The 25,704-nt window shown below is 42.7% G+C and overlaps 1 protein-coding gene across 4 annotated transcripts in view; it reads left to right on the forward strand.

The window, feature by feature from the left end:
- Positions 1–25,704, forward strand: part of LOC140492212 (serine/threonine-protein phosphatase 2A 55 kDa regulatory subunit B beta isoform) — a 580,700-nt gene that overhangs the window by 533,973 nt on the left and 21,023 nt on the right. For all 4 annotated transcript variants that reach the window (XM_072591099.1, XM_072591101.1, XM_072591102.1 and 1 more), the window contains 2 exons: positions 11,948–12,125; positions 16,867–17,031. In XM_072591099.1, the coding sequence (XP_072447200.1) occupies positions 11,948–12,125; positions 16,867–17,031 (343 nt within the window). The remainder of the gene's footprint in view (positions 1–11,947; positions 12,126–16,866; positions 17,032–25,704) is intronic.

Genomic DNA, 25,704 nt, shown 5'->3' on the forward strand with positions numbered 1-25,704 from the left:
CTGGGTATGCCAGAAGCACTGGTTTCAATCCCACATGGGACTTGATAGGCCGGGAAGGTATATCATAACTCGCCAAGTTAGGTTAATTATCAATCAAACAGCCTCCCTCTGTTCAAAGATTATAGGCACTGGGCCTTATCATGAGCTCAGTCATCTGTGTTCTGAGGGGCTGCCACACATAATTCTAGCAAACTACTTTATTCCTGTAGTCCAATCCCATTGCAATAAAGACAATACCCAATTTGCCTTGGCCACTTACTGTAGCTAGTTGTGCCTGCAATACTAATTTTGTGCTCCTGTCCAAATGCAAGCATCAATAAGTTTTTATACCTGTTTTTTACAAAAAAATCCAGCATGTTAGCTTGAATATCTTGAGAGAACAGAACGTTGTTTCAGCTCTAAGTCTCTCATCAGATATCATTTATCATTCAGCTTCTGGCAGTGCAGCATAACCAGGACTGCAACTTCCTGATTTCTGTGTTTAACTTTGGTCAATCTTTAATAAGTGAACTTTGCTGTTCGATTTACTTCTCAATATTCATGAGTGGTAATAACTCACCATTATACTGCCATAAAATGCTCAAGTCATGAATAAACTAGTTGGCCTGAATGGTCTTTGTCCATGCCGTAGATTTTATTTATTCTAGAAAGAGTTCAAGCTTGCCACTTGAAGGGTATTGATATTTTATTAATATCTCCTATCCCATAGCACGATGTAATTTGCTTGAAGGGATTTCCTTTGACTATTTCTCTTATTCCACCACCATCCTGTCAACCGAAGGGCCTGTATTGCGCTCTTATGTTCTATGTTCTAAATGGAGGGTAGGCCATTTCTTTCTCTTTCTGGTACAATTCCACTGCATCTTGTAATTCCTTAGCAGAACAATAATTTCTCTCTACTTTAACTTTGTGATAGAGAAGTAAGTCTCAAAGGTGCTCCACTGAATTCCGAGTAACCAAATCATAGAGTCATACAGCACAGAAATAGACCATTTGCTCCAACTTGTCCATGACAACCAGGCTTCCAAACCTGACCTAGTCCCATTTACCTACATTTGGCTCATATCTCTCTAAATCTTTCCTATTCATGTACCCATCCAAATATTTTTAAAATATTGTAATTGTATTCGTCTCTACCACTTCTTCTGGCAGTCCGTTCCATATATTCTCGTCTTCACTGGCAACGGGGGTGGTACCAGGGGACTGGAGAGTAGCGAATGTTGTGCCCCTGTTCAAAAAAGGGAATAGGGATAACCCCGGGAATTACAGGCCAGTTAGTCTTACTTCTGTGGTAGGCAAAGTAATGGAAAGGGTACTGAGGGATAGGATTTATGAGTATCTGGAAAGACACTGCTTGATTAGGGACAGCCAGCACGGATTTGTGAAGGGTAGGTCTTGCCTTACAAGTCTTATTGAATTCTTCGAGGAGGTGACCAAGCATGTGGATGAGGGTAGAGCAGTGGATGTAGTGTACATGGATTTTAGTAAGGCATTTGTTAAAGTTCCCCATGGTAGGCTTATGCGGAAAGTCATGAGGCATGGGATAGAGGGAAATTTGGCCAATTGGATAGAAAACTGGCTAACCGGTCGAAGTCAGAGAGTGGTGGTAGATGGTAAATATTCAGCCTGGAGCCTAGTTACAAGTGGAGTTCCGCAGGGATCAGTTCTGGGTCCTCTGCTGTTTGTAATTTTTATTAATGACTTAGATGAGGGAGTCGAAGGGTGGGTCAGTAAATTTGCAGATGATACGAAGATAGGTGGAGTTGTGGACAGTGAGGAGGGCATTTGTCGTTTGCAAAGGGACTTAGATATGATGCAGAGCTGGGCTGAGGAGTGGCAGATGGAGTTCAACCCTGCCAAGTGTGAGGTTGTCCATTTTGGAAGAACAAATAAGAATGCGAAATACAGGGTTAATGGTAGGGTTCTTAGTCAGGTGGAGGAACAGAGGGATCTTGGGGTCTATGTACATAGATCTTTGAAAGTTGCCACTCAGGTGGATAGAGTTTGTAAGAAGGCCTATGGAGTATTATCGTTCATTAGCAGAGGGATTGAATTCAAGAGTCGTGAAGTGATGTTGCAGCTGTACAGGACTTTGGTTAGGCCACAGTTGGAGTACTGTGCGCAGTTCTGGTCGCCTCACTTTAGGAAAGATGTGGAAGGTTTGGAGAGGGTGCAGAGAAGATTTACCAGGATGTTGCCTGGAATGGAGAATAGGTCGTACATGGATAGGTTGAGAGTTCTCGGCCTTTTCTCGTTGGAACGGCGAAGGATGAGGGGTGACTTGATAGAGGTTTATAAGATGATCAGAGGAATAGATAGAGTAGACAGTCAGAAACTTTTTCCCCAGGTACAACAGAGTGTTACAAGGGGACATAAATTTAAGGTGAAGGGTGGAAGGTATAGGGGAGATGTCAGGGGTGGGTTCTTTACCCAGAGAGTGGTGGGGGCATGGAATGCGCTGCCCGTGGGAGTGGTAGAGTCAGAATCATTGGCGACCTTTAAGCGGCATTTGGATAGGTACATGGATGGGTGCTTAATCTAGGTTAGAAGTTCGGCACAACATCGTGGGCCGAAGGGCCTGTTCTGTGCTGTATTGTTCTATGTTCTATATTCACCATCCTCTGTGGAAAAGGTTACCCCTCAGGTTCCTTTCAAATCTTTATCCTCTCACCCTAAACCTATGCCCTCTAGTGCGGACTCCCCCACCCCGGGGAGAAAACAATGTCTGTTTACCCTGTCCATGCCCCTCATGATTTTATAAACCTCTATAAGGTCACCGTTCAGCCTCCGACACTCCAGGAAAAAAGTCCCAGCCTATCCAGCTTCTCCTTCTAACTCAAACCCTCCAGTCTCAGTAACATCCTTGTAAATATTTTATGCACCCTTTCCAGTTTAATAATATCCTTCCTATCACAGGGCAACAAGAATTTTGTGCAGTACTCCAGAAGTGGCCTCACCAGTACAACTGCAAAATGATGTCCCAACTCATATACTCAATGCTGTGACCAGTGAAGGCAAGCGTGCTAGATGCTGCCTTTACCACCCTGTTTTCCTGTGATGCCACCTTCAAGGAACTACGTACCTGCACCCCTAGGTCTGAATTCTCCAAGCTCCACAGACAGTACCTTTCAAGCTCACAGCCACCACTTGAGAAGATCAAGGGCAGCAGATACATGGGAACAGCATCACCTGCAAGCTACTATCATTCGCTTTTGGAAATGTATCGCCATTCCTTCAGTGCCACTGGCTCAAAATTGCTTCCCTCACATCTTTGAACCTGCAGTACATGGGCTGTAGCAGTTCAAGAAGACAGCTTACAATCACCTTCTCAAGGGCAACAGAGGTGGGCCAGTCAGCAGTATACTTAATCAATAAATGAATTTTAAAAAACACAAAACTCACCAGGAATAAGTTTAAAATGTAAGCATCTGTCAGTGAGGAAGCTGTTTGAGAGACACGTTGCTGTACAGGGTAATGAGCGACTGACGTGCAATAGTGTGAATTAGTCCTGTCAGACATCAGAATGCCAGGGTACAGCTCTACCACAGGTTTCCAAGACCATATACAAAGAAACACTGGGCTTTATTTCTGGAGGGATGGAATTGAATTGGAACATTATGCTATACTTGTATCGAACTTTAGTGAAACCACACTGACTACAGTATTACTGGTTCTATGATGTGTTTGAAGCACTGGACAGATGAGGAGAAGGTTTTGATGGATGCTACCAGAAATGTGTGGGTGTACATATCAAGAAAAGATTCACAGGTTGGGTCTCTCTCTTCTTTTTTGGGGGGGTAGAGGGGGTGTGAAAGGCTGAGGGGGTGACCTAATAAGTATCTTTAAATAGGAAAGTTTTATACTAGAGAGGAGAGTGATTTTTGTAGGGAAGAACGTAACCAAGAGATCTATTTGAGAATTCATAAGAAATCTCTTCATCCAAAGACTATTAAGCAATTGTTACTACGTACTACAGTGGGTAAAAGCAGATTCTGGAAATCTGATATGAATACAGAGAATGCTAGAGAAACTCAGCAGGTCTGTGGCGAGAGAAACAAAGTTAACCTTTTCAGTCTGGTATGGCTTTTCTTTAGAACTAAAGAAGAATCATTGGACTCGAAATGTTACCTCTTTTTCTCTTCATAGGTGCTGCCAGACCTGCCGAATTTCTCCAGCATTTTTTTTTGTTTAATACAGATGTATTTAAGAGGAAGCTAGACAAGGATCTGTGGGAGAACGGATGTTTCTGATGGTAGGTTCAGGTGAAGAAAGATGGCAGGATGCTCGAGTGAAGAATAAGACTGAATGGGCTCAGTAACCCACTCCTGTGCTGTTTATAGGTAAAAATTTAATTCTGTCATTATTCAGCAACAGGCACCTGTCGAGTGAGACTGAGCAGGACATTCCATACAAGCAAAGGTTCACTCAAACAAATATTGTTAATCTTCTGATGCATTTCATCAACTGAGGTGATAGGGTCACCATGACAACAATTAATGGAGCATTTTTGAACAGTAGATTGAACTGTGCGTTCCTTCCTACTTAAGGCCTGTTGAAGAATTAAAGGCCCCGTGACCCCTGTGAGTATCATCCACTCCCCCTATTAATATGAATCTCTCCCCCCTCCCACCTCTTGTATGAGGTAATGGTTGTGTTGTCAATTCAACAATGAATTATTCTGACCTGCTACGTCTTCATTTCTTTTATGACTTCGTTCAAAAGGATGGGAGTCCTTCCCAACCCCCAGCCTCATAAAAGGGAAGCTTGTGATAAAATTCCTCCAACTCGAACCCAAGATTAAATTGGGAGTGGCAGGAAATTGAAAAATCTAAAGCAGAAACAAAAGGAAAATCACAGTGTATGAAATCAGATTAACCTCCTGGTATGCTGCTGCCACTGTTTTGTAGGCCCTCCAATCAACCTTTCATCCCTTCTGTCTGTTTAAACATTTTCCACTTCAATTAGCCCTTTGTTTTCGCCTGTACGCTGCTGAAGTGCACCAGTAAGTGCTTTGCATCGCTGGTGTGCTGCGCTATATTAAGAGCTGAAATTAAAATTGGTGGCATTAAACTGTCAGAAAATGCCATTTGCTTGTCAAAGAGAACAGACTGGGCTGTCTCTGAATGTGTCGGCATATCTACATCCCCATCTTCTTGTCTGATCTTTGTTTTCTCCTGGGGTGGGGAATACAGCTCATAACCCCTCCCTCCCTCCCTCCCCAATACCTCTCTCACATCAAGGGGAATCACAAGCGAGACAAAGCAGTCACTGTTGACAAGCCATGGGACACTTAACAGTCAAGCCCCATCTTGGTCCTCACACTATCAGAAAGTGGCCTTTCTGAATAGTAGTAAAGAGTGCAAACCATTGGTGACCTTTCCTCTCCAATTCTGATGTTCTGATGTTCACTATCGCAGCACACTGAGCCCTTGGCAAGGATTAGCTTAACGTCACTGACCTGGAGTCAAGAGTCAATTGTGACTTAATGGTAGCATGCTGGGAGAAAAGATGGAGAACACGCCCTGATTTTGACCAATATTTATCCCTTGATCAACAATGCTGAATCAAGTCATAGAGATCTACTGCATGGAAACAGACCCTTCGGTCCAACTCGTCCATGCTGACCAGATATCTTAAATTAATCTAGCCCCATTTGCCAGCACTTGGCCCATATTCCTCTTAAACCCTTCCTATTTGTATACCCATCCAGAAACCATTTAAACATTGTAATTGTACCATCCTTCACCACTTCCTCTGGCAGCTCATTCCGTACGTGCAGCACCCTTTGCATGAAAAAGTTGCCCCTTAGGTCTCTTTTAAATATTTCCACTTTCCCCCAACTCAGGGATAAGATCTTGCCTATTTACCCTATCTAAACCCCTCATGATTTCATAAACCTCAGCCTCCAAAGCTCCAGGGAAAACAGTCCTAGCCTATTCAGCCTCTCCCTATATCTCACACCCTCCAACCCTGGCAACATCCTTGTAAACCTTTTCTGAACCCTTTCAAGTTTCACAACATCCTTCCTATAGGAGGGAGGCCAGAATTGCACATGGTATTCCAAAAGTGGCTTAATCAATGTCCTGTACTGCTGCAATGTGACCCTCCCAGCTCCTGTACTCAATGCTCTGACCAATAAAAGGAAAGCATACTAAATGCCTTCTTTATTATCCTATTTACCTGAGACTCCACTTTCAAGGAACTATGAACCTGCACTCTAAGGTCTCTTTGTTCAGCAACACCCCCCAGGACCTTACTAAGTGTATAAGTCCTGCCCTGATTTGCCTTTCCAAAATGTAACACCCCACATTTATCTGAATTAAACTCCTTCTGCCACTCCTTGGCCCATCGGCCCATCTGATCAAGATTCCGTTGTTCACTGAGGTAACCTTCTTCGCTGTCCACCTTCAATTTTGGTGTCATCTGCGAACTTCCTAACTATACCTTCTATGTTAACATCAAATCATTTATATAAATAATGAAAAGTAGTGGACCCAGCACCAATCCTTGTGGCACTCCACTGGTCACATTCTGAAAAGCAGCTCTCCTCCACCACCTGTGACCTGGTCAATTCATTAATTGCTGGCTATGTGGTCTCCCTGGACCTAAAATAGCCTCCTTTATCTGCATTACAGCAGAGATTACCCTTATTTATTTCTCCCTCCCTTTCTTTCTCTCCATCTCTCTTTCTTTCTCTCTCCTTTCTCTGTCTTTCTCAATCTTTGTCTCCTCTTCTGTCAGTCTCTTCCATCCATGTCTCTTGCTCTTTCACATCTTACTAGATGGCACCAGTCCAACTTCAGGCCAAATGTGGTGAATGTCTAGAATTCAAACAAAGTAATTATCTCTGAGAGTTGCGGGGCTGAAGGTGGTGATAGGATTGTGGAGGGATTTGAAAGAAAGAGGTGAGATCTTTAAAATTGAAGTGTTGTCAAACTGGCTGTCAGTGAGCACAGGGATGATGACTGAATACATAGTGTAAGTTTCAATATTAGCATTATAGGATACCTGAGTAATTTGTGACCTTTACACTGAGTGCATCATTAGATATTATCTCTCAATCATTGGGAATTGTGAGGAGATGATTGTGTTTTCTTCAGAACGATGGGAATGCCAACATTTAGTTATAAGTAACACAAAATATACACTCATATCTTTCTAGTTCTTGGGTAGCAAACATATAGAGATGCTAAAAACCCTGGAGATGCTTTCATTCACAAAGCATTCAAAATAGGAAGACTATGCAGGAGATGGGTTTGGAGTCAAAAGTGCACTTTCAATACTCATAATTCTTGGATCAGGATTTAGATCCTTTTTGAAGCTGGAAGGTAAAATATTGGCCTATGGCAAGTTTACAGAAAGGTCTATGAACAATGATCTCAATTAAATATACATTAGCAGATGGCTTGGATTGATATTTTCTGCTGAGTAAACATTTATGAAGAAAGACTTTGCAAATGTATGCCACCTTTCAAATATCAAGACATGTTAAAAGCACTTCATATTGTTGAAGTAATCATTGCTAATTGTTGAAATTGCGCACAGAAAGATTTCATAAACCATGATGAGATAGGAACTAGAAATCAGATTTTATAACTTTGGTTGAGTGTTAAATATTGGTATGGACAGCAAATTTGAAATAGTGCCAGCAGATCTTTTACTTCCATTTGAGAAGATAAGTGGAGCCTCAGTTTAATGTTTGCTAATGACCATGCATTCAACCAAGGTTAGTATAAGACTAAGTAAATCGATAAGAGTATAAATACCGAGCAGATTAAGAGGAACAAATTTGAATTTAATTGTTTAAACAAGGTAGAGACAAGACTATTAAAGAGGGTATATAGATACTTCCCATGTCCTGTGACACCATCTATGAAGGAAATATCTCTAACTCGAGCTCAGGATTTCTGCAAGTGTAAGTGCTTCCTGAGTTGCACAATCCAGGGGTTGTTACTCCATGAGCAATAAGATCTCAGGACAATAGGTGGGTAGCTGTAAGGGAGAAGAGAAAGTACATGATTCTGCATGGTGTGTGCCACTCTCGAACAGCACTGCTCCACCTACGCATTGAGCTCGAGACCACAGCACCAGAGTGTGGAGACACAGTTGTTATAGCATGTTCCATAGATGTGAGAGAGAACAGAGAGACATTTCTACAACCATCAACATGAATCATCGAATCCCTACAGTGTGGGAACAGGCCCTTCGGCTCAAGAAGTCCACATTTAACCTCTGCAGAGTAACCTAACCAGACCCATTCCCCTACCCGACATTTACCCCTGACTAATACACGTAGCCTACGCATCCCTGAACACTGTGGGCAATTTAGCATGGCCAATTCACCTAACCTGCATATCTTTGGATAGTGGGAGGAAGCAGGAGCACCTCCAGTGAGGAAACCCGTGCAGACACTGGGAGAACATGCAAACTCCACATAGACAGTTGCCTGAGGCTGGAATTGAACCCGGGTCCCTGTCACTGTGAGGCAGCTATGCTAACCACTGAGCCACCATGTCGCTCCATGAGTTCTGTATGGTATGCTGCCTCCCTAACGCCAGGTTGAAGAAATACACAGAAAAAGTACAGAATCTTCTGCAGGGGCAGGGTTTGAGCCATGGTCTATTTTGGTACCAACAACATAGAGAAGACAAGGATTGAGTTTCTGCAGTCATATTTTCTGGGGCGAGGAAGGAGATTTTAAAGTAGAATCTTATAGGCAGTAATCACTAGGTTATTCCCAGTGCTGCATGCCCGCAAAAATTGAATTTGGAAGGTGTGGAAGATCACTATGCCCTGAGGCATGATACAGCATAGAGGTCTTCAAATTCTTGGGGCATTAGAACTAGTCCTAGGGTGGGAGGCACCTATTCAGAAGTAATAGGCTGCATCTCAACAGAATTGAGACCACTCTCCTCATATGGAGGCTCATAAATGTGCTTGGAGTGGGTTTAAGCTCAATTAGCATATGTGAATGGGAAAGAAACATAAAGTACATAAATTCAGATTGCTGGACAATTTTACAGAGGCTGTAGTTTTATATTAGGCTGAGGTGAATTAAAGAGGACTTTGAGGAATGCAGAAAAATGGTCCTGAAACTATAACCCTACAATTACGTCAGCCAGAATAGCATTTAGGTAAAAATACCAGAAGCTTCAGATATATTACATCTCTTATTTTTAGGCAAATAAGCGTTGAGACGTGGACAAAAGAGACCACAGAAAGAACAGCATATTTTAACCACTTAAGGATGTCAGTCAAAGGAAATCAACAGTTCTCTCCAGGTGTCAAAACAAAATTTCCTACTGAGATAGTTGTTTCATGGGACTGAGCTCTCAGCCATGATTTATAATGGGGACAGGTATGAGAGAACTCTTTCAGTGGAACTGAATGACTGTCTGATTAAGATGGAGGTGGCATGGGGACTGTGTGGAAAGCTGAGGGATAAAGGGCGTCACAGCCTATCAACTGGAATGCCTAAACACTTGCTTCATAGCTAATGAAGTGCAGTCACTGAGTCATAGTCCCCACTTGCCTGATCTTTTCCAAAGGTACTGTGAACTTTTCCTTTATATAGACATCTCCTTTGAAAGTTATTGTTGAATTTACTTCAGTCACAGTATAGACAATATATTCTAGATCATTGCATAACACATCACTTCTCATTCTTTTGGCAACTCACAACCCTGTCGTCTGGTTATCGACCCTGTTGCAAATTTGGGAAGGAAATGGAGCCAATTCATGCACAGTAAGATCCCACAACAAACAAATTAACTAATGGTGGTCAATCGTTCAGCCATGATTCATTTCAGGACTTGCGACATCAGTAAACGTACTCCATTAGCAGAAGCATCATTTTTTTAAAAATCTGTGGTCTTGGTCAAGGATAGGATATTGCCAAAGGCACCAGGAGCACTTGCTCTGATTCTTGTAGTGCTACAGTGACATCCATCAGTGTCAACAAGACAAGGCAACCCACTGTAATGGTTGAATATCTCCTCTAAAATGGAGCATTATTCCTTTATAAAAGTAATGGAAGGAGTGCCACAAATAGTTAGCACTTAATTGGATCTCAAAACTGATCTTCCATCAGTCAGATTGGTGTTAAACATTGAGAGGCATATTTGAGATTAAAGGTCAAGGAAGGAATAGCAAAAAGACAGCTAACCTGTTCCCCCCCCAAGTTCATGCTAATGTGTGCCTGTGGAATCTCGCTAAATGTTTGGAGTAATGCAGCATAACTGGGTAAAACAGGTTATTTATTCAACGTAATTCATCATGTGCACTGTCTGACAGCCATGTTAAACAGATCAGTACTTGATTCGTTGTGCTAAGAGACCTTTGAAGTTGCATGACTAATTAGAGATGGATCACTGGGCTTCATTCAATAATTCAGTAAGAACTCTCTCAGTCCGCAGGCGGGGTAGTGGTGCCCTTCCCCGACAGAGGTGACTGCCTGACTGACTGACAATCAGGTTTGCCTCACCTCAGAATGAACAGCGCAACCTGTGTCTCCGGGCATCCTGCAATATCCAGCTGTGTTGAATAATACATGGCTGATTTTTGTCACGCCACATTAGCCACTGTGTCTTTCACAGCCTCAACTCAGATAGGGTGCTGTCAGGACTCTGCTGTCACTCCACCCTTGGCATCCGAATGGTGACTCAGCATCTGTGGCTGAGCTCTCTCTCAGAGTTAAGAGTGTGCATATGCACTCAATATTTTTCTCACTCTCTCTCACTCTCTCTCACTCACTCACTCACTCACTCACTCACACACACACACATGTTTGCACTCACTCCTTTTGAGCTATGTGTACACACATACTCGAATGCTATACTTGCTGACATGCACACTCACTCTTCTAAGTCCAGTCTTACTGCTGCAAATTCAACATGGTTAATGGCACATTGTTGGAAGCTTATGCTCCAGATGATTAGGAAGGGCCTGATGATGTGAATAGATTGCAAATATTTTTAGAGAAATTGGTCAAAATTCCAGCTTGGGTTTGTTAAAGACTTTCAGTAACATCCAGGAATATTTCAGGTTAAAGTCAGTCACATTCAATAACTTTGTTTCTCGTTTTTATTTTGGAATTGCTTTGAAATAAGATGAACATTAATCATCAAGAAACTTCACCATTGTTGAAAATGACACTGTTTTGTCCAGCTCTGCCCCAATGCTTTGTCACACTCCCTGAAAGTCCTGGCTGAGACAAGGCTCCATACTCTCTGGTGACCCTTTCTGCTGTGCCCATTGTGTGTCCATGTGTAAGAGTTGGCAGGATTCAGCAGTACAGAGATCTTACAGATAAGCAGCCTAATTCCTGCCCAAGTACAGAAGAGCCATGGGCAGAGATTGCTGAAGTTGGTCAGGGATATGCTGGTGTATCAGTGATAATCCAGAGACTCGAGCTAATGCTGCGTTAGTGAAATCTCATCACAGCAATAGGTGGAACTTTATTTCCATTAATAAGCTAGTCTCAATATCGATGACCGTGAAACTATCACTGTTGTAAGGTTTATGAATGCACGTCAGGGAAGAAAATCTGCTGTCCTTAGCCACGTGTGACTCCAGGCCTAGTGATAAACAGCGTGCCTCTTTGTTTTCCACTTCTGTACCAGGATAGCTCTTCTCTATCTCCAGTGTGAAAAACAGTCACGAATAAGAAGGAGTTGAGGAGAGTGCCTTGGATGCCTTTCTTGGAAAGTTAGAGAGATATGTGAGAGAGAGAAAAGGCATAAAGTTTATGTTGATAGAGTTAAGTGAAAGGAGGCTCATGTAGAGTGCAAACTAGAACATGACCTAGATGGATTCAATGGCCCCTATCTGTACTGTACACTATGTAAAGACAAAATTAACACAATTCAGGACTACAGTGTTGGCTGGCCTAATGTACTGTTGAGCTGTGTACTTTGTTTCTCAAACTGATACACGTTTCTTTCCCCAGGTACCAGTGCTGAGGCCCATGGATCTGATGGTGGAGGCCAGTCCTCGTAGGGTGTTTGCCAATGCTCACACATACCACATCAACTCCATCTCCGTAAACAGCGACTATGAGACATACATGTCAGCGGATGACTTGAGGATAAACCTTTGGCACCTGGAGATTACCAACCGAAGTTTCAGTATCCTTGAACGGAAAACAAGTTTCATCAATAAATAATATTCTTCACATGATTGTGATTCTGATCACTGGAATATTGATGCACGATGGTCTGATAAAATAGGGACCAGAAATAGTGCAAATAAGTGGCCTTCAATTTAATTCTTAATTTAAAAAAGAAATTCTGATTTGCTGCCTCTCTTTGCACAGATGTTCCAACTGTCACTTAAATAATTTCACAGGTTTCCTTCAGCCAAGTATCCTTACCCCTTGTGTATCTGAATAGGGTCATTATTGACTGCTGTTAAACCATAGGAGACAGTTGGGAGGCTGGAAGAATACAACAGGTCGGGCAGCATCAGGAGATGGAGAAGTGGAAGGTGTAACGCTTTTTTAGGACTGGGGATGGGTGTAGGGGAAGTTGCAGATAAAGGGGTTTTCAGGGGCGGGGTGGTGAAGTGGGGATTGGTGAAGACAGGCAGAGGGTACAACCTGGTTGGTCAGTGGGAGGAATGAATCCAGTTGGTGGCAGAGCAGTGGAAAGGAGGGCTAGGGGCTGGGAAGGGAGTCAGCAGATGGGGAGGGATGTTATTTGAAATTGGAGGATTCAACATTTGAGTCCTCCGGGCTGTATGCTGCCCAGGCAGAGGATAAGTTGTTGTTCCTCCAATTTGTGCTGTGGTGTTTGGGCCAAGGATAGTCATGTCGGAAAGGGAGTGGTTGGGCTAATAGAAATTGGCAGTGACTGGAAGTCCGGTCAGCCCCTGTGGACCCGGCTGCGATGCTCGTTCCCTAAGTTTACATTCGGTCTCCCTATTGTAGAGAAGATTACACAGGGAACACCTGATGCAGTAAACTAGGTTGGGAGAGGAGACAGGTGAACCTCTGCCTAACTTGGAAGGATTGTTTGGCTCCCTGGATAGAGGTGAGGGGAGTGTGTATCAGCAGGACTCCTGCCCCACCGAACTCATCTCGTCCTACATCAATGTCATCCTCTCCCCCTTAGTTCAGGCACTTACGACCTACATCTACGATACCACCCACACCCTCCTCCTCTCCAGCAACTTCTAGCTCCCCGGCCCCCAGTGCTTTATCTTTACTACAGATGTGCAGTCCTTATATACGTCCACACCCCACAAGAATGGTCTCCAGGCCCTCTGTTTCTTCCTCTCCAATAGACCCTTCCAGTCCCCCTCCACCAATACCTTCCTCCGCCTTACCAAACTGGTCCTCACCCTCAATAACTTTTGCTTTAACTCCTCCCATATCCTCCAAATCAAGGGACAGTCCCTAATCAATACCTACATAGGCACTGTGCCCCAACTCTTCCGCCATTAAAGCGATGACTGCATTGGCGCAGCGTCCTACACCCAGGCTGAACTTGGAGCAGTTTATCGATGTCACCCACAACTTCCGCCCCATCCTGAAGTTCACTTGATCCATCTCGGACATCTCCCTCCCCTTTCTTGATCTCACCATTTCCATCTCCAGCGACAGTATCCAGACGGACGTTTGTTACAAACCTAAAGATTCTCATAACTACCTGAACTACACCTCCTCCCACCCAGTAACCTGCAAGGACTGCATCCCATTCTCCCAATTCCTCTGCCTCTGCTGCATCTGCTCAGACAAGGAGACATTCCACTCGCGAGCTTCCCAGATGTCTACCTACTCTGAACAAAATGCTTTTCCTCCCCCCATCATCTAGACAGCTCTCACTGCACCATCTCCATTCCCTGTTCCACCGCTCTAACCTACTCCCCAGTATCTGCAGATTTTTGTCTCTATTAAACCATAGGAAGCCTCCAACCAAAGTCTGATTCAGTTCATATACAAAGGGTGGAACTTATTACTGTCCTTGCCCATAGTGTGTTTGAGGGTGTGGAGGAGTGTTCAGTCGGGTGAGAGTTTGGTGGGTGAAGACTCTGCTGCCTTCCTGCTTCTGTCCCAATTAAGGCCACGTCAGAAAAACCTGTGGATGATCTTCCCATCCTGCTACCAGTTGAGACTTTATGTGGGCAATCAATGCCCAGTTTTGGGTCTTACCCCACCATCAAGAGTTGTTAATCCTTTGGCAGTTGGGGGGGGGGGGGGGGGCGGTGCTCTCCACTGGGGAGCATGGCACACAATCCCAGGCCAGGCTGTGAGTGTTGCCATTTAAAAGGCAATGGGAACCTGGTTAAAGGACCTGATCTCAGGAAGGAGCTAGCTGTCTCCACCTTTGGTGGGTGTTGTATGAGCGGGAGCACTTCTTTCCTACCTGGTAATGTTGTCATTTAAACAGAGCTCCTGAAGAAGCTCCTGAACTTCCTGAAGAAGGGCCTATGCCCGAAACGTCAAGTCTCCTGCTGCTTGGATGCTGCCTGACCTGCTGCCCTTTTCCAGCAACACATTTTTCAGCATTAAACAGAGCTCCCCAATTCTGGGTTACCTGGTTAGCAGGCGGGAACACCGAGCCCCCAGGGTTCTTACTTCCAGCGAATGCTGTTGAATCCAGCAGGGTGCCTTGGTGGAATATTGAGGCTTTGCTTACCTATTCCGTCCAATGGGTGAGACTTCTCTCACCTTCACACCCAACCTTTCCGAACAGGAAGGATGAGCAATCAGTGAGTGGAAGAAGGTGACCTTCCTTGCACTTGAAGGGGAACGTCTTGACCTATCAAGGAGCCCGGTGTTAATAGAACTTGTGTTTCAACCAACTTTCTCAGTGCATGTCAGAAACCCATTTTGATGTGTCACTCTCTCCCTCCCCCATGTCAACTGTAGATGTTGAGCTGTAAGATTTAATAATCCTCATCATGTCCTAATCCTGGGACTCGCATGAGTCTGTGACAGCCCATGATTGATGAGAATAATTATTGATGCTGATTCTGTGGTAACAGGTTTTGTTCCGTCTGACACCAGACCATTTGTGTCCTGTACCAGTGAGAGGAGCAATTAAAGTCCTGATCAATAGTAAGCGGATTTACAGGACCCCATAGTACTCAGAGATGCAGCCTGATCGAACTTGCCTCAAGGGTCCATTTGCACCTCTGTTACCTTGACTGCCTTTTCCATTTGGCTCACTTTACGGGAAAGATAAATCCTGGCAAGGAACACAACCACTTTAGAGATTTATTTTTGGCTGCAATAACTTTAGCAGAATGTTGGTATTACAGGAGCTAATCAGGTGCTTCAGAGCCTACTACAGGCTGTCAAATGGTTAAGGAAAAAGTTAGATTTTCTTTTGCTTGAAGTTAGATCCAGAACTGACTCAGAAATTAGATCATAGTTCAATGAGGCTTTGAGGATGATTTTCACTTGAACTACTTTCTTCAGCTGTTAGTTTCCATCGTATTGTGACTGTCAGTTGTACGTGTGCATGAACGTCTTAACAGGGTGGCAAAAGAGTTAAGCAGGCTAAATATATACACCTCCTTTGCCATTTAATAGAGCTTAATGTGTTTCAATTTTGGTTCTCCTCATCTCTGAACCACAAATGGCCTTCACAGCCAAATTATACTGGCAATAAATGTCTTCAATTCATACTTAGATGAAGAAGCTGGGGGGGGGGGAGTTTGAGTGGGTCATAAATGTTGGCACAGACCTGTTAGGCTGAGTGGTCTATTTATGCGTTTTAGATTTTGTGAGGATAGTAGTTTAACTGAGGTACAAGCCCTTTGCCCTCCAATTTTTGTTGCCAATTCCGGCTGAACCCGATCTGCCTCTTGACCACCTCTCATCCCCAGACTCCCACCATTGGTCAGTCGACACCCTATGGGCACGTGAATAGACTTTTAATTAACTGGATGATCCTTGACTGTCAATCGATCAGTCCTTTAGGGCTGATGAATAATGAACAGACGTTTCAACTTGTTTTCCATAAAGCACCATCTCTTTTGAAATAAATGCAACTATGTTTTCTTTTCTCTCTTGGATTTGCTTGACTCTTTGTTCTGGTCTTTTACACCCCTCTCTCACGTGTAGAGTCTGGGTTGTTGAGCTATCTTTTTGGTGGCTAATGAGCTGATCCTTGCTGGAGCAATGCTCTGAGGCTGTATATTTGCCATCAGTATCCCTGGATCTTTGGATATATTATGCTTTACTGCTTTACTTCGGTTGAACTAACATCCACCATTTGCATTCCAACCCCCTTAAGATGCTATTATCCTTTTTAATGTATCAGGTAATTTGATAATTGGTTTCTTGGAAAAATCGCTATGGCAACAGGTGCAGAATTGTGATGCTATGAATTACGTACGATTACTTGTTTAATTCATAATGTAGTTATGGGTCCTCATTAAAATAAAACGAAGTATAAAATAATCAAAGGACTGCATAATTATGAACATTTCACAATATACATAATTACAGTCTGTTGCAAAATGCAGGTCTCCTTCATTTACAGAATAAAAGTGAAAGGTTCATTGTACCTTTGCATTAAAGCCCATAAGTCATATGTTAATGAGTTACATTTATTTACTATTGATGAACATGGAAAGAAAGATGATTCTGAATTTATATAATGTCTCTTGTGACATCAGAAAAAGCCTTACATCCGCTGATAGACTTTTTGAAGTGCAGTCACTGTTATAGTGAAGGCATTAATTTCCACACAGCAAACTTTGGGAAATGGTGATTATCAGCTTGAAACCTATGCTCCATTCAGCTCTCCATGTATCCAAGACTCAGGAGGTAAAGTATAATGTTGTATGACATGTTGGCAGTGAGGTGGTGGATGTTCCATTTCAGACTGGTTGTTTCCTTCAATCACAGTCTTCTAGATATTGTAGATATAAAGCCAGCCAACATGGAAGAGCTGACAGAGGTGATTACAGCAGCAGAATTCCATCCGCACCAGTGTAACATGTTTGTGTATAGTAGCAGTAAAGGAACGATTCGGCTGTGCGACATGCGAGCATCAGCGCTATGTGATAAACACTCCAAACGTAAGTACCCACCTCATTTTGCCACTGTGCCATTCATTGACAGTTTTGGTCACAGGCCATGGTCTTCCTTGTGGTAGATTTGAAGAATGGGCACTGGGAGGTCGATACCCATGATTCCACCTACCCTAGGCAGGAGAGCTGTAAATACCCATGACACAACTCCTGAGGACCTGCCAAGTGGAGACCAGGAGTTAGGTACAGAGAGAGAGAGAATGTATTACAGGATCAGTAGTTGCACTGTGGGGAAACTGTGGCAAAGCAGCAATGCCAATAGACCAGTAGTCATGAGACCCAGGCTAATGCTCTGGAGATGAGTTCAAATCTCATAACCGAAGTGTGCAAAAATTGAACTGAGTTGCTGAATAATAATAATTTTTAAAAATTAGTCTCAATAATGGTGACCGTGAAGCTATCCTCAAAAGTTCTAAAAGCCAATCTGGTTCACTGATGTCCTTTAAGGAAGGAAATCTGCCATCTGAACCCAGTCTGGCCTACCTGTGACTCCAGACCCACAGCAATGTGGCATAGCAAGCCACCCAATTCAGGGCAGTTGCCACTTGACAGTAATTAGAGGTAGCAACAAATGTTGATCTTGCCAGCAGGAATCACATCTGTGAAAAAATAAAAAGAAAAGGAAAGGAGAAAAGGAGTAGCAACGAAGCTAGAAATACACAAAAGAAATGGTGGAAATACTCAGGTGGCATCTGGTAAAGAAACACAGTTATGGTTTCAAGTCAATTACTAATCATCAGAACTGGAAAAAGTGAGAAATGTAACAGATTGTAAGCAAGTCCAAAGAGAAGGGCTGGAAGAAAGAACAGTAAGGAAGTTCTGTAAATAGGGTTGTAGGCAGGAGAAGTTAAATGATCGAAATGATAAAGGTGCAGGGTTTAAAGTGTATAATAATGGAACCCATGACTTGCAGGTGTCGGTGTTGGACTGGGGTGGACAAAGTTAAAAATCACACAACACCAGGTTATAGTCCAACAGGTTTATTTGGAAGCACCGGCTTTCGGAGCACTGCTCCTTTATCAGGTGATTCATCAAACATTGGACTATAACCTGGTGTTGTGTGATTTTTAATAATGGAAGCAGTAGTGCAGAGACGTGTCCAGAGGAACTACAAGCCAAGTCTCGTGGAAAGCAACGACACAACCGTTATCCTAGAACCCCTACTACCCAATAAAATGGGAGCATTGGTTATTATCTGAAACCAATGAAAAAAAATGTTGGAGAAACTCAGCAGGTCTGGCAGCATCTGTGGAAAGAGAAACAGTGTTGGGTCCAGTATGACTCGCCTTCACATGATCTGAACTTGTTGAACTGTGTGTTGAGGTCAGACATCTGGCAAGAGTCTAACTGAAGGACAAGGCTTGTTCCCTGAGCATTGACCATTTGTTGCGTTCAAGTAGCACCCTTCCACAGACAATGCAGAATCTGAGATAGCCTTGCTCCAATCTTCAGTGCATGGCCTTTCTTTTGCTGGTGAGTGGGAGGAGAACACTAAATCTTAGATCCTTCTTACAGGCAGGACAGACCCAACAGTTGTGGCACCATACTAGTATACAGTGCACAGAATCCCTAAAGTGTGGAAACAGGCTATTCGGCCCATCTATCCACATTGATCTGTCAAACAACATACTATCCAGACCCAGACCCTCCACCCTAAATTCTGTAACCCTGCGTTTCCCATAGCCAATCCAATTTAGCTGCACATCTTTGGACTGTGGGAAGGAACTAGAGCACCCGGTGAAAACCCACTCAGAAACAGGAAGAATGTGCAAAGTTCACCCAGTCGCCCAAGGGTGGAATCGAAACTGGGTCCAACACTATGAGGCAGCAGTGCTAACCACTGAGAGTTGCGTTGGAAGACCTCAACATTGACTCTGTACACCATGAAGTCTCACGGCATTTGGTCAAACTAGGAAAGGAAACCATCTGCTGATTGTCAACTAACACCAACTTTTGACTGATGAATCAGTGTTCCTCGCTGTTGAGTAACATTTGAAGGAAGCTTTGAGGGTGACACTGTGCTTTGGGTGGAGGATTTCAGTACCCATTCCCAAGACTCAACAGCAGGACTGCTAATTGGGCTGGTTAAGTCCTAAAGGATGTTGCAACTAGATTGGATTTGCTGCAGGTAGTCAGAGAATCAACAAGAAGGATAAACATACTTGACCTCCTTCTCACTAATTTGCCTGCCACAAAGGCATCTGTCCAGAACAGTATTGGCAAAAGTGACGACCATGCACTCTTACTGGACAATGAGTTCTGTTTTCACATTGTTGAATGGTACTGTCACTGTGCTAAATGGGATAGACTTTGAACAAATCTGGCAACACAAGACTGAGCATCCATGAGGTGCTGTGGGGCATCAGCAGCAGCAGGATCATACTCCAACGCAACCTGAAACTTCATGGTCCAATATATCCCCTACTCTACCATTACCATCAAACCAGGGGATCAAGCTGGTTCAATGGAGAGTGTAGGAGCTGCAGCAGCTGGTGAAGCTAAAAAGCAAGACTGGTCTCATGCCACACAGCATAAGCAGCAAGTGATAGATAGAGCTAAGTGATTCCACAATCAGCAGATCAGATCTAAGCTCTACAGTCCTGCCACATCCAGTCATGAATGGTATGGACAATTAAATAACTCATTGAAGGAGGAGGTTCTACAAATACCCCCATCCTCAATGACGGAAAAGCCCAACACATCAGCGCAAAAGACAAGGTTGAAGCTTTTGCAGCAATCTTCAGCCACAAGTGCCATTCTAACTCAGCCTCTTTCAGTGGAACCCAATATCACACATGTCAGTCTTCAGCCAATTCAATTCATTCCATCTGATGTCATGAAACTGCTGAAGGCATTGGACACTGCAAAGCCCATGGGCCCAACAACATTCTGGCAATAATACTGAAGATATGTGCTCCAGAACTTGACACTCCTCTAGCCAAGTTGTTCCATTAAGCTATAAAACCCATGTGGAAATAAGAGTTTGTTAGTAATCTTAACATCATAGAACTTGGACATGTGGTTTTCCTTCACAATGTACCACACAAGACACTAGCTAGTAAGATGAAGACCCAGGCAGAAGAGAGAAGGGCATGATGGATAGGAAATTGGTTGAAACACAGAGAAGAAAATACTGATTAAAAATATGTTTTTGGGAATGTAGGGATGTGAACAATAATATCCTCTCAGTTGGCTTGGTGTTGGCTTAAACCAAACAGATCCAAAAATCCTTGGTTCGACAATAGTTTGCATTGGTTTTAATTCGGCTTGTCAGGGCAGTAAACAGATTGCTGCAGTTGCCTCAATAACTGCATCTAGAAGGAAAAAGTAATAACCATGGCCTAGATTTATGTGAGATTCTGTATCTGTGAGAACTTCATGGAGAGTATGAGATTCTGCAGCCTCTTCCATGGTGAACCAGCTGACTGACAGCGAGTTTCACCCTCAGCCATGGTGTTTTAGTGTGCAACAGCAGACTACCTTAGTGCAGCATCCGCCTTCAGACTAAATAAAAGAGACCCTTCACAGCCAGCATGAGCGAGTTGGGCCAAATGGCCTCCATCTTTTGCTGTATAATTCTGTGGTTCTATGAAATGTGCATGGTTCTCTGTCTTGGTTACACAGGTGTTAACCAGAATGGATAGATGTGGCTTTGAGGGCTAAGACCAAGAATGTTTCACTTATATGTTGTGATACAAGAAGTCACCAGATCTTTGAATCCAATCATTCATAAAAGTACACACAGCATCTCAGAAATCTAATCCACTTGCTTCTCAGAGATTTGTACTAATTCCTCTATTAATTGTTTTCTGAGTTATGCTCCCTCTAGTTCCCCAGCAACCTGCTGTTAGTTCCAAGTCTAATACTTTAACCTCCTTTCCTCATGCAATCGACAGGTTGTTCAGAACTTGCCATTGCCTAGTCACCATTGCTGCGCTATATTCTCCTTTAGAATGTTGACAGCATCCTGCGCTATAGACCTTAGCTCTTTCACTTTGCATTCTTAATGAATTATTTTCTAAAGCCCGTAACATAAGTTCTGTGATACTGCCTTGCATTGCGACAAATTCTCTGGATTTTATAGTATACAATTAATAAAGTGCCACAGAGGAATTTCCTAGCTCATGGTGTTCTGTAAATGTCCTGCCTGTCTTCATTATTCTGTCTCATCCTTAATCCCCTTCCCACTGTTCCACCCCCTTCATCTCAGCTGGATTCGGTTCCTGTGGCCTATCATTCACTGTCCATCAGTGCTTTCTATGTGAATGCTTCATCACATTGTGATTGCGATATTTGTTAAGGATCTGATAAGCAATGTGCATCATTCAAACCTGTCAGATGAAGGATGTTATTAAGAGATTGGATCAGAACACTGGTGTTTCATCACTCACATCCAGCAGAGATATGTGTGTATGGAAAATACACAGCTTTATATCAATATCGTGTTGCAGGGACTAAGTATCATACTTAAAGGATTTATGTGCCAGATGAAAAGCTTGGAATGCATTATACAATGAGAGAGCTTTGAACCCGTTATGGTGAATCATTTTTCTAGGTGGATTTTAAAAGTTTCATTTTTTTTCAGGGCATTTGGCAACAGAATTAAAGGTGAGATGAGAATTTTCTTTAAACGGTGAATTATGGTCGGACTGTAAAGGTGATAGAATCAGGTTTGACAATAATTTTCTGAAGGGAATTAAGTAAGTACTTGGAAGGGAGAATTTTTTCAGTCTTTGGGGAAATAGCAGAGGGGTGAGACTAATTGCACAGCTCTTTCAAAGTGTTGCTGCTGGCACAATGAGCCAAATGGCCTCCTCCTGTGTTGTATCATACTATGATTCTATTATACAACTGCAAGAGAGTAAAAATCAAATAAATTGAATCATCTAGGAAGGCAATTCTTTTCAACTGCAACTAAGGTGGAAACTGAAGAACAGAAACCGATCAAATGCAATCAAAATGAAATTTTAAATGGGAATAACAGCAAAAAAATGCTGGAAAATTCCATGGGTCAGGCAGCATCTGAGAGAGAGAAGCAGAGTTAAGGTTTCGGGACAGCGACCTGAGTGGAGAAAACAATCCATGTATAACTGAGGTGGCAACACTCTGTGGAAAACTAGTTGCTTCAAGTCTAAAGGAGAAGAAATAAAGCTTTTCAGAGAGCAGTGTAAGAGTTATCAGTTGTCATCTTAGACACAATGCAGGGAATTGGGTGTTCTAAGTCATTGCGGAAATGAATGAAAATAACCACATAATAAGAAACTGAGCATTGTAAAATTGAAGAAATAATTCAGGAATGAGGTGAGAAGGAAATGGTCTTAATTGTCATTTGTTACTGTGGTGTTAAGAAAAATTAACCCAAAAACTTACCACTTACATCTTTTAGGTTTTCATGACATCCAAAGTATTTCACAGCCAGTTAGTACTTTTAAAATTTACTGAAAACAACAAATGCTGGAGATCGCAGTGAGCCAGGCAGCATCCATGGAGAAGAGCAAACTAACATCTCAAGTCTAAATGACTCTTTAGAGCTGACGAAGAATCATCTCGACTCGAAACGTTAGCTTGTTGTCTCTCCATGGATGCTGCCTGTCCCACTGTGATCTCCAGCATTTGTTGTTTTCAGTACAGGTTCCAGCATCTGCAGTAATTTGCTCCTACTTTGAAAATGTAGGTGTCTTGGCAGAGCATCATAGGAACTGGGATAATTCATTTGGTCCCTCTAGCCTGACCTACCATTAAAATAGATATTTGTCTCAATCATTCTTGCCATTCTTAGCTGCCTACAGAAACTCATTGATCTTATCATGAAAGCACCAATTATCAATCAGTACCCACAAACCTCTGACAGTGTGAGTTGCATATTTCTACCAAACTTGAAGTTTCTTGATTTGCCTTCTAAATACCAGAGTTCTTATCTTGAGATTATATTCCCCCAATTCTTGGTTTCTTCTAACAGTGGAAGTAGTTAGTCACTACCTACCCTATCAAAACCTTTCAACATTGTAAACTCCTCAATCATACCTTTCCATATGCTGCAGTACTCACGGAAATGCAAACCAAGTTTCTCCATCTTGCCCTCACAATGTAACTTTGTTAATCTGGTTTCATTGTGGTGAATAAATGCAAAATATTGCCATTGGTGGACATCTGAAATAAAAACAACCTGAAGAAACTCAGCAGGTCTTGCAGCATCTAGGAGGGAGAAGCAGAGTTCATGTTTTGAGTCCAGTCTTTGGAGTTCTTTGAAGAAGAATCATACAGGATTTGAAATGTTACTCTGTTTCTGTCTCCATCGATGCCAGACTTGCTGAGTTTCTCCAGCACTTTCTGATTTTAGTTTATTATTCTGTGCTGCAGCCACTATAAGCTTCCTATAGAGTGGTATTGAAAACTGAACACAGTTTTCCAAATGTGGGATTTAACCAGGTTGTAATATATGCAACAGAAGCACCATTTCCTCGCCTTTTATAATGTATCATTTTTAACAAAAAGATACTTGCAATTATATAGCACCTTTCACAATCACTGGACCTCTCAAAGCACTTTACACTTTTGAAGTTTAGTCACTTATTATGATGCAGCAGCTAATACGACGTCAGGAATAGCTCCCCTTCTCCTCTTCAGAATATAGGTTTAGGTTGAGAGAACATACAAGGGCTTCGATTCATAGCTCAAATGAAAGTTGCCCCCCCACCCCCCCCATTTAGTGCAGAGCTCCCTCACTCTATGCAAGTGTGTCAATAACTTGTTTAGCAGCTGTAACATAATGAATCATTCTAAGGTACTTTACAAAAGCATTATAAAACAAACCTAGCTATATAAGAAAATAAAAGGTCAAGTGATCATAGAAAAAGGTTTTAAAAGTCTTTGAAGAGATGTTGGGAGGTAATTACAGACTTTGGAGCTGAGACAGTGGAAGGCATGCCACTAATATTGGGGCAATTATAATTGGGAATGCAAGGGAGGCCAGAATTCAAGTAGTGGCAGATATGCAGTTGGAGGAGGTTTCAGAGATAAGGAAGGGTGAGGCTAAGAAGGTGTTAGTTGACAAGGAGCTATTGAGGGTCAGTGCACATACTGATTAGGGAACAGGACCAACTGCAAGTTAAGAAACAGAAGATGGAGTTTTGGATGATCTTCAGTTTTTGCGGAGTAGAATGTGGGAGACAAGCCACAGATCAAGGATAACTCCAATCCAGAGGTTACAAAAGCATGGATGAGAGTTTCAGCATCAAATGATTTGGGATAGGAGCAAAGTCGAACAGTGTCACAATGGTCAAGAAGGACGAGTAGCAGATATATGGTAACACTACTACCCTCAAAGCGCACATCATCCTGATCTGGAATTAGATCACCATTCCTGCACTGTTACTGGATCAGAATACTGGAATTCCCTTTCTAAACGTACTGCACAAACATCTCACTACCACCTTCTCAATGATAAGTACTAATGGGAAAGGCAGCCAGATGAAAATTGTGCACCTGAATGCCGGTGGAACAGGGTTCAGGTTGGCTGTGAGGATCCCTATGTTTGTATAGCTGGCACTTAATGAGACATCAAGAACAACCTCTTTGGAAAAGTTACAAACTGTTGCATAAAACGTCTGAAGACCTTCACTGAGTAATGAACCGGGATAAATCTATGCAACTACATGCAGCAAGCTACAGATTTATTGAAAGAATGGGAAGAAACTGGGCAAAGAAAATTGAACAATTAACTGATATATGAGACTCTAGTGTTTAAGAAAATAGAGATAAAGTAGATGTTTCCAGTTGTTGGGGAGTCTATAAATATAGGGGAAATCACTAATAAATGTAATAGAAAGTGCAGGAGAAGCAACTTTACCCAGAGACTGGATAGAATGTGGAGCTCCATACCACCGGGAGTAGTTAAGGCAAATGGCTGTGATATATTTACAGGAAAGCTGGTTAAGTACACGAGGAAGAAAGTAAATGTCGTGGAGGCTCCTGGGGAGCATAAATATTAGCATGGACCAGTTGGGGCCAACTTACCTATTTCTGCACTATAAATATCGTTATATTTCTAAGAATATATATTGCATAACTCCTCAACATTGCCTTGTATGACCAAATGATATAACTCAATGTGTGCAAGTTCTACAATGAATTGTATATAAATGTCAGAACTGCGAATGTATTGTACAAGAACGGTAATTCTGATTTTATAAAGTATGTTGTGATTTTTTTTCTGAAAATCTACCTCAGGTGATAGCAGTGTTGACTACAGCAATTCTCAGTAGATGAGCAATTTGTGTTTGTTTTGTGCCTTTACTTTAGTAAATTGCCTAAAAGTGAGAATGGGGGCAGCAAAATGACTTAGTAGTTAGCACTGCTGCCTCTCAGCACCATAGACCTGGGTTTAATCCCAGGTTTGGGTAATTGTTTGTGTAGAGTTTGCACGTTCTCCTGTGTCTGCATCGGTTTCTACCAGTTTACATCCACAGAGCAAAAATGTGCAGGTTAGGTGGATTAGCCATGCTAAATTGCCCTGTGATGTGCAGGGCTCAGTAGATTAGCCATGGTGAATGCAGGGTTACAGGGACAGGGTAGAGGACTGGGTCTGGGTGGGATGCTCTTCAGAAGGTCGGTGCAGAGATGGTGGACCGAATGGCCTCTTTCCGCACTGTGGGTGACCAA

The sequence above is a fragment of the Chiloscyllium punctatum genome, chromosome 20, assembly GCF_047496795.1.
Source record: "Chiloscyllium punctatum isolate Juve2018m chromosome 20, sChiPun1.3, whole genome shotgun sequence".
Lineage (NCBI taxonomy): Eukaryota > Metazoa > Chordata > Chondrichthyes > Orectolobiformes > Hemiscylliidae > Chiloscyllium > Chiloscyllium punctatum.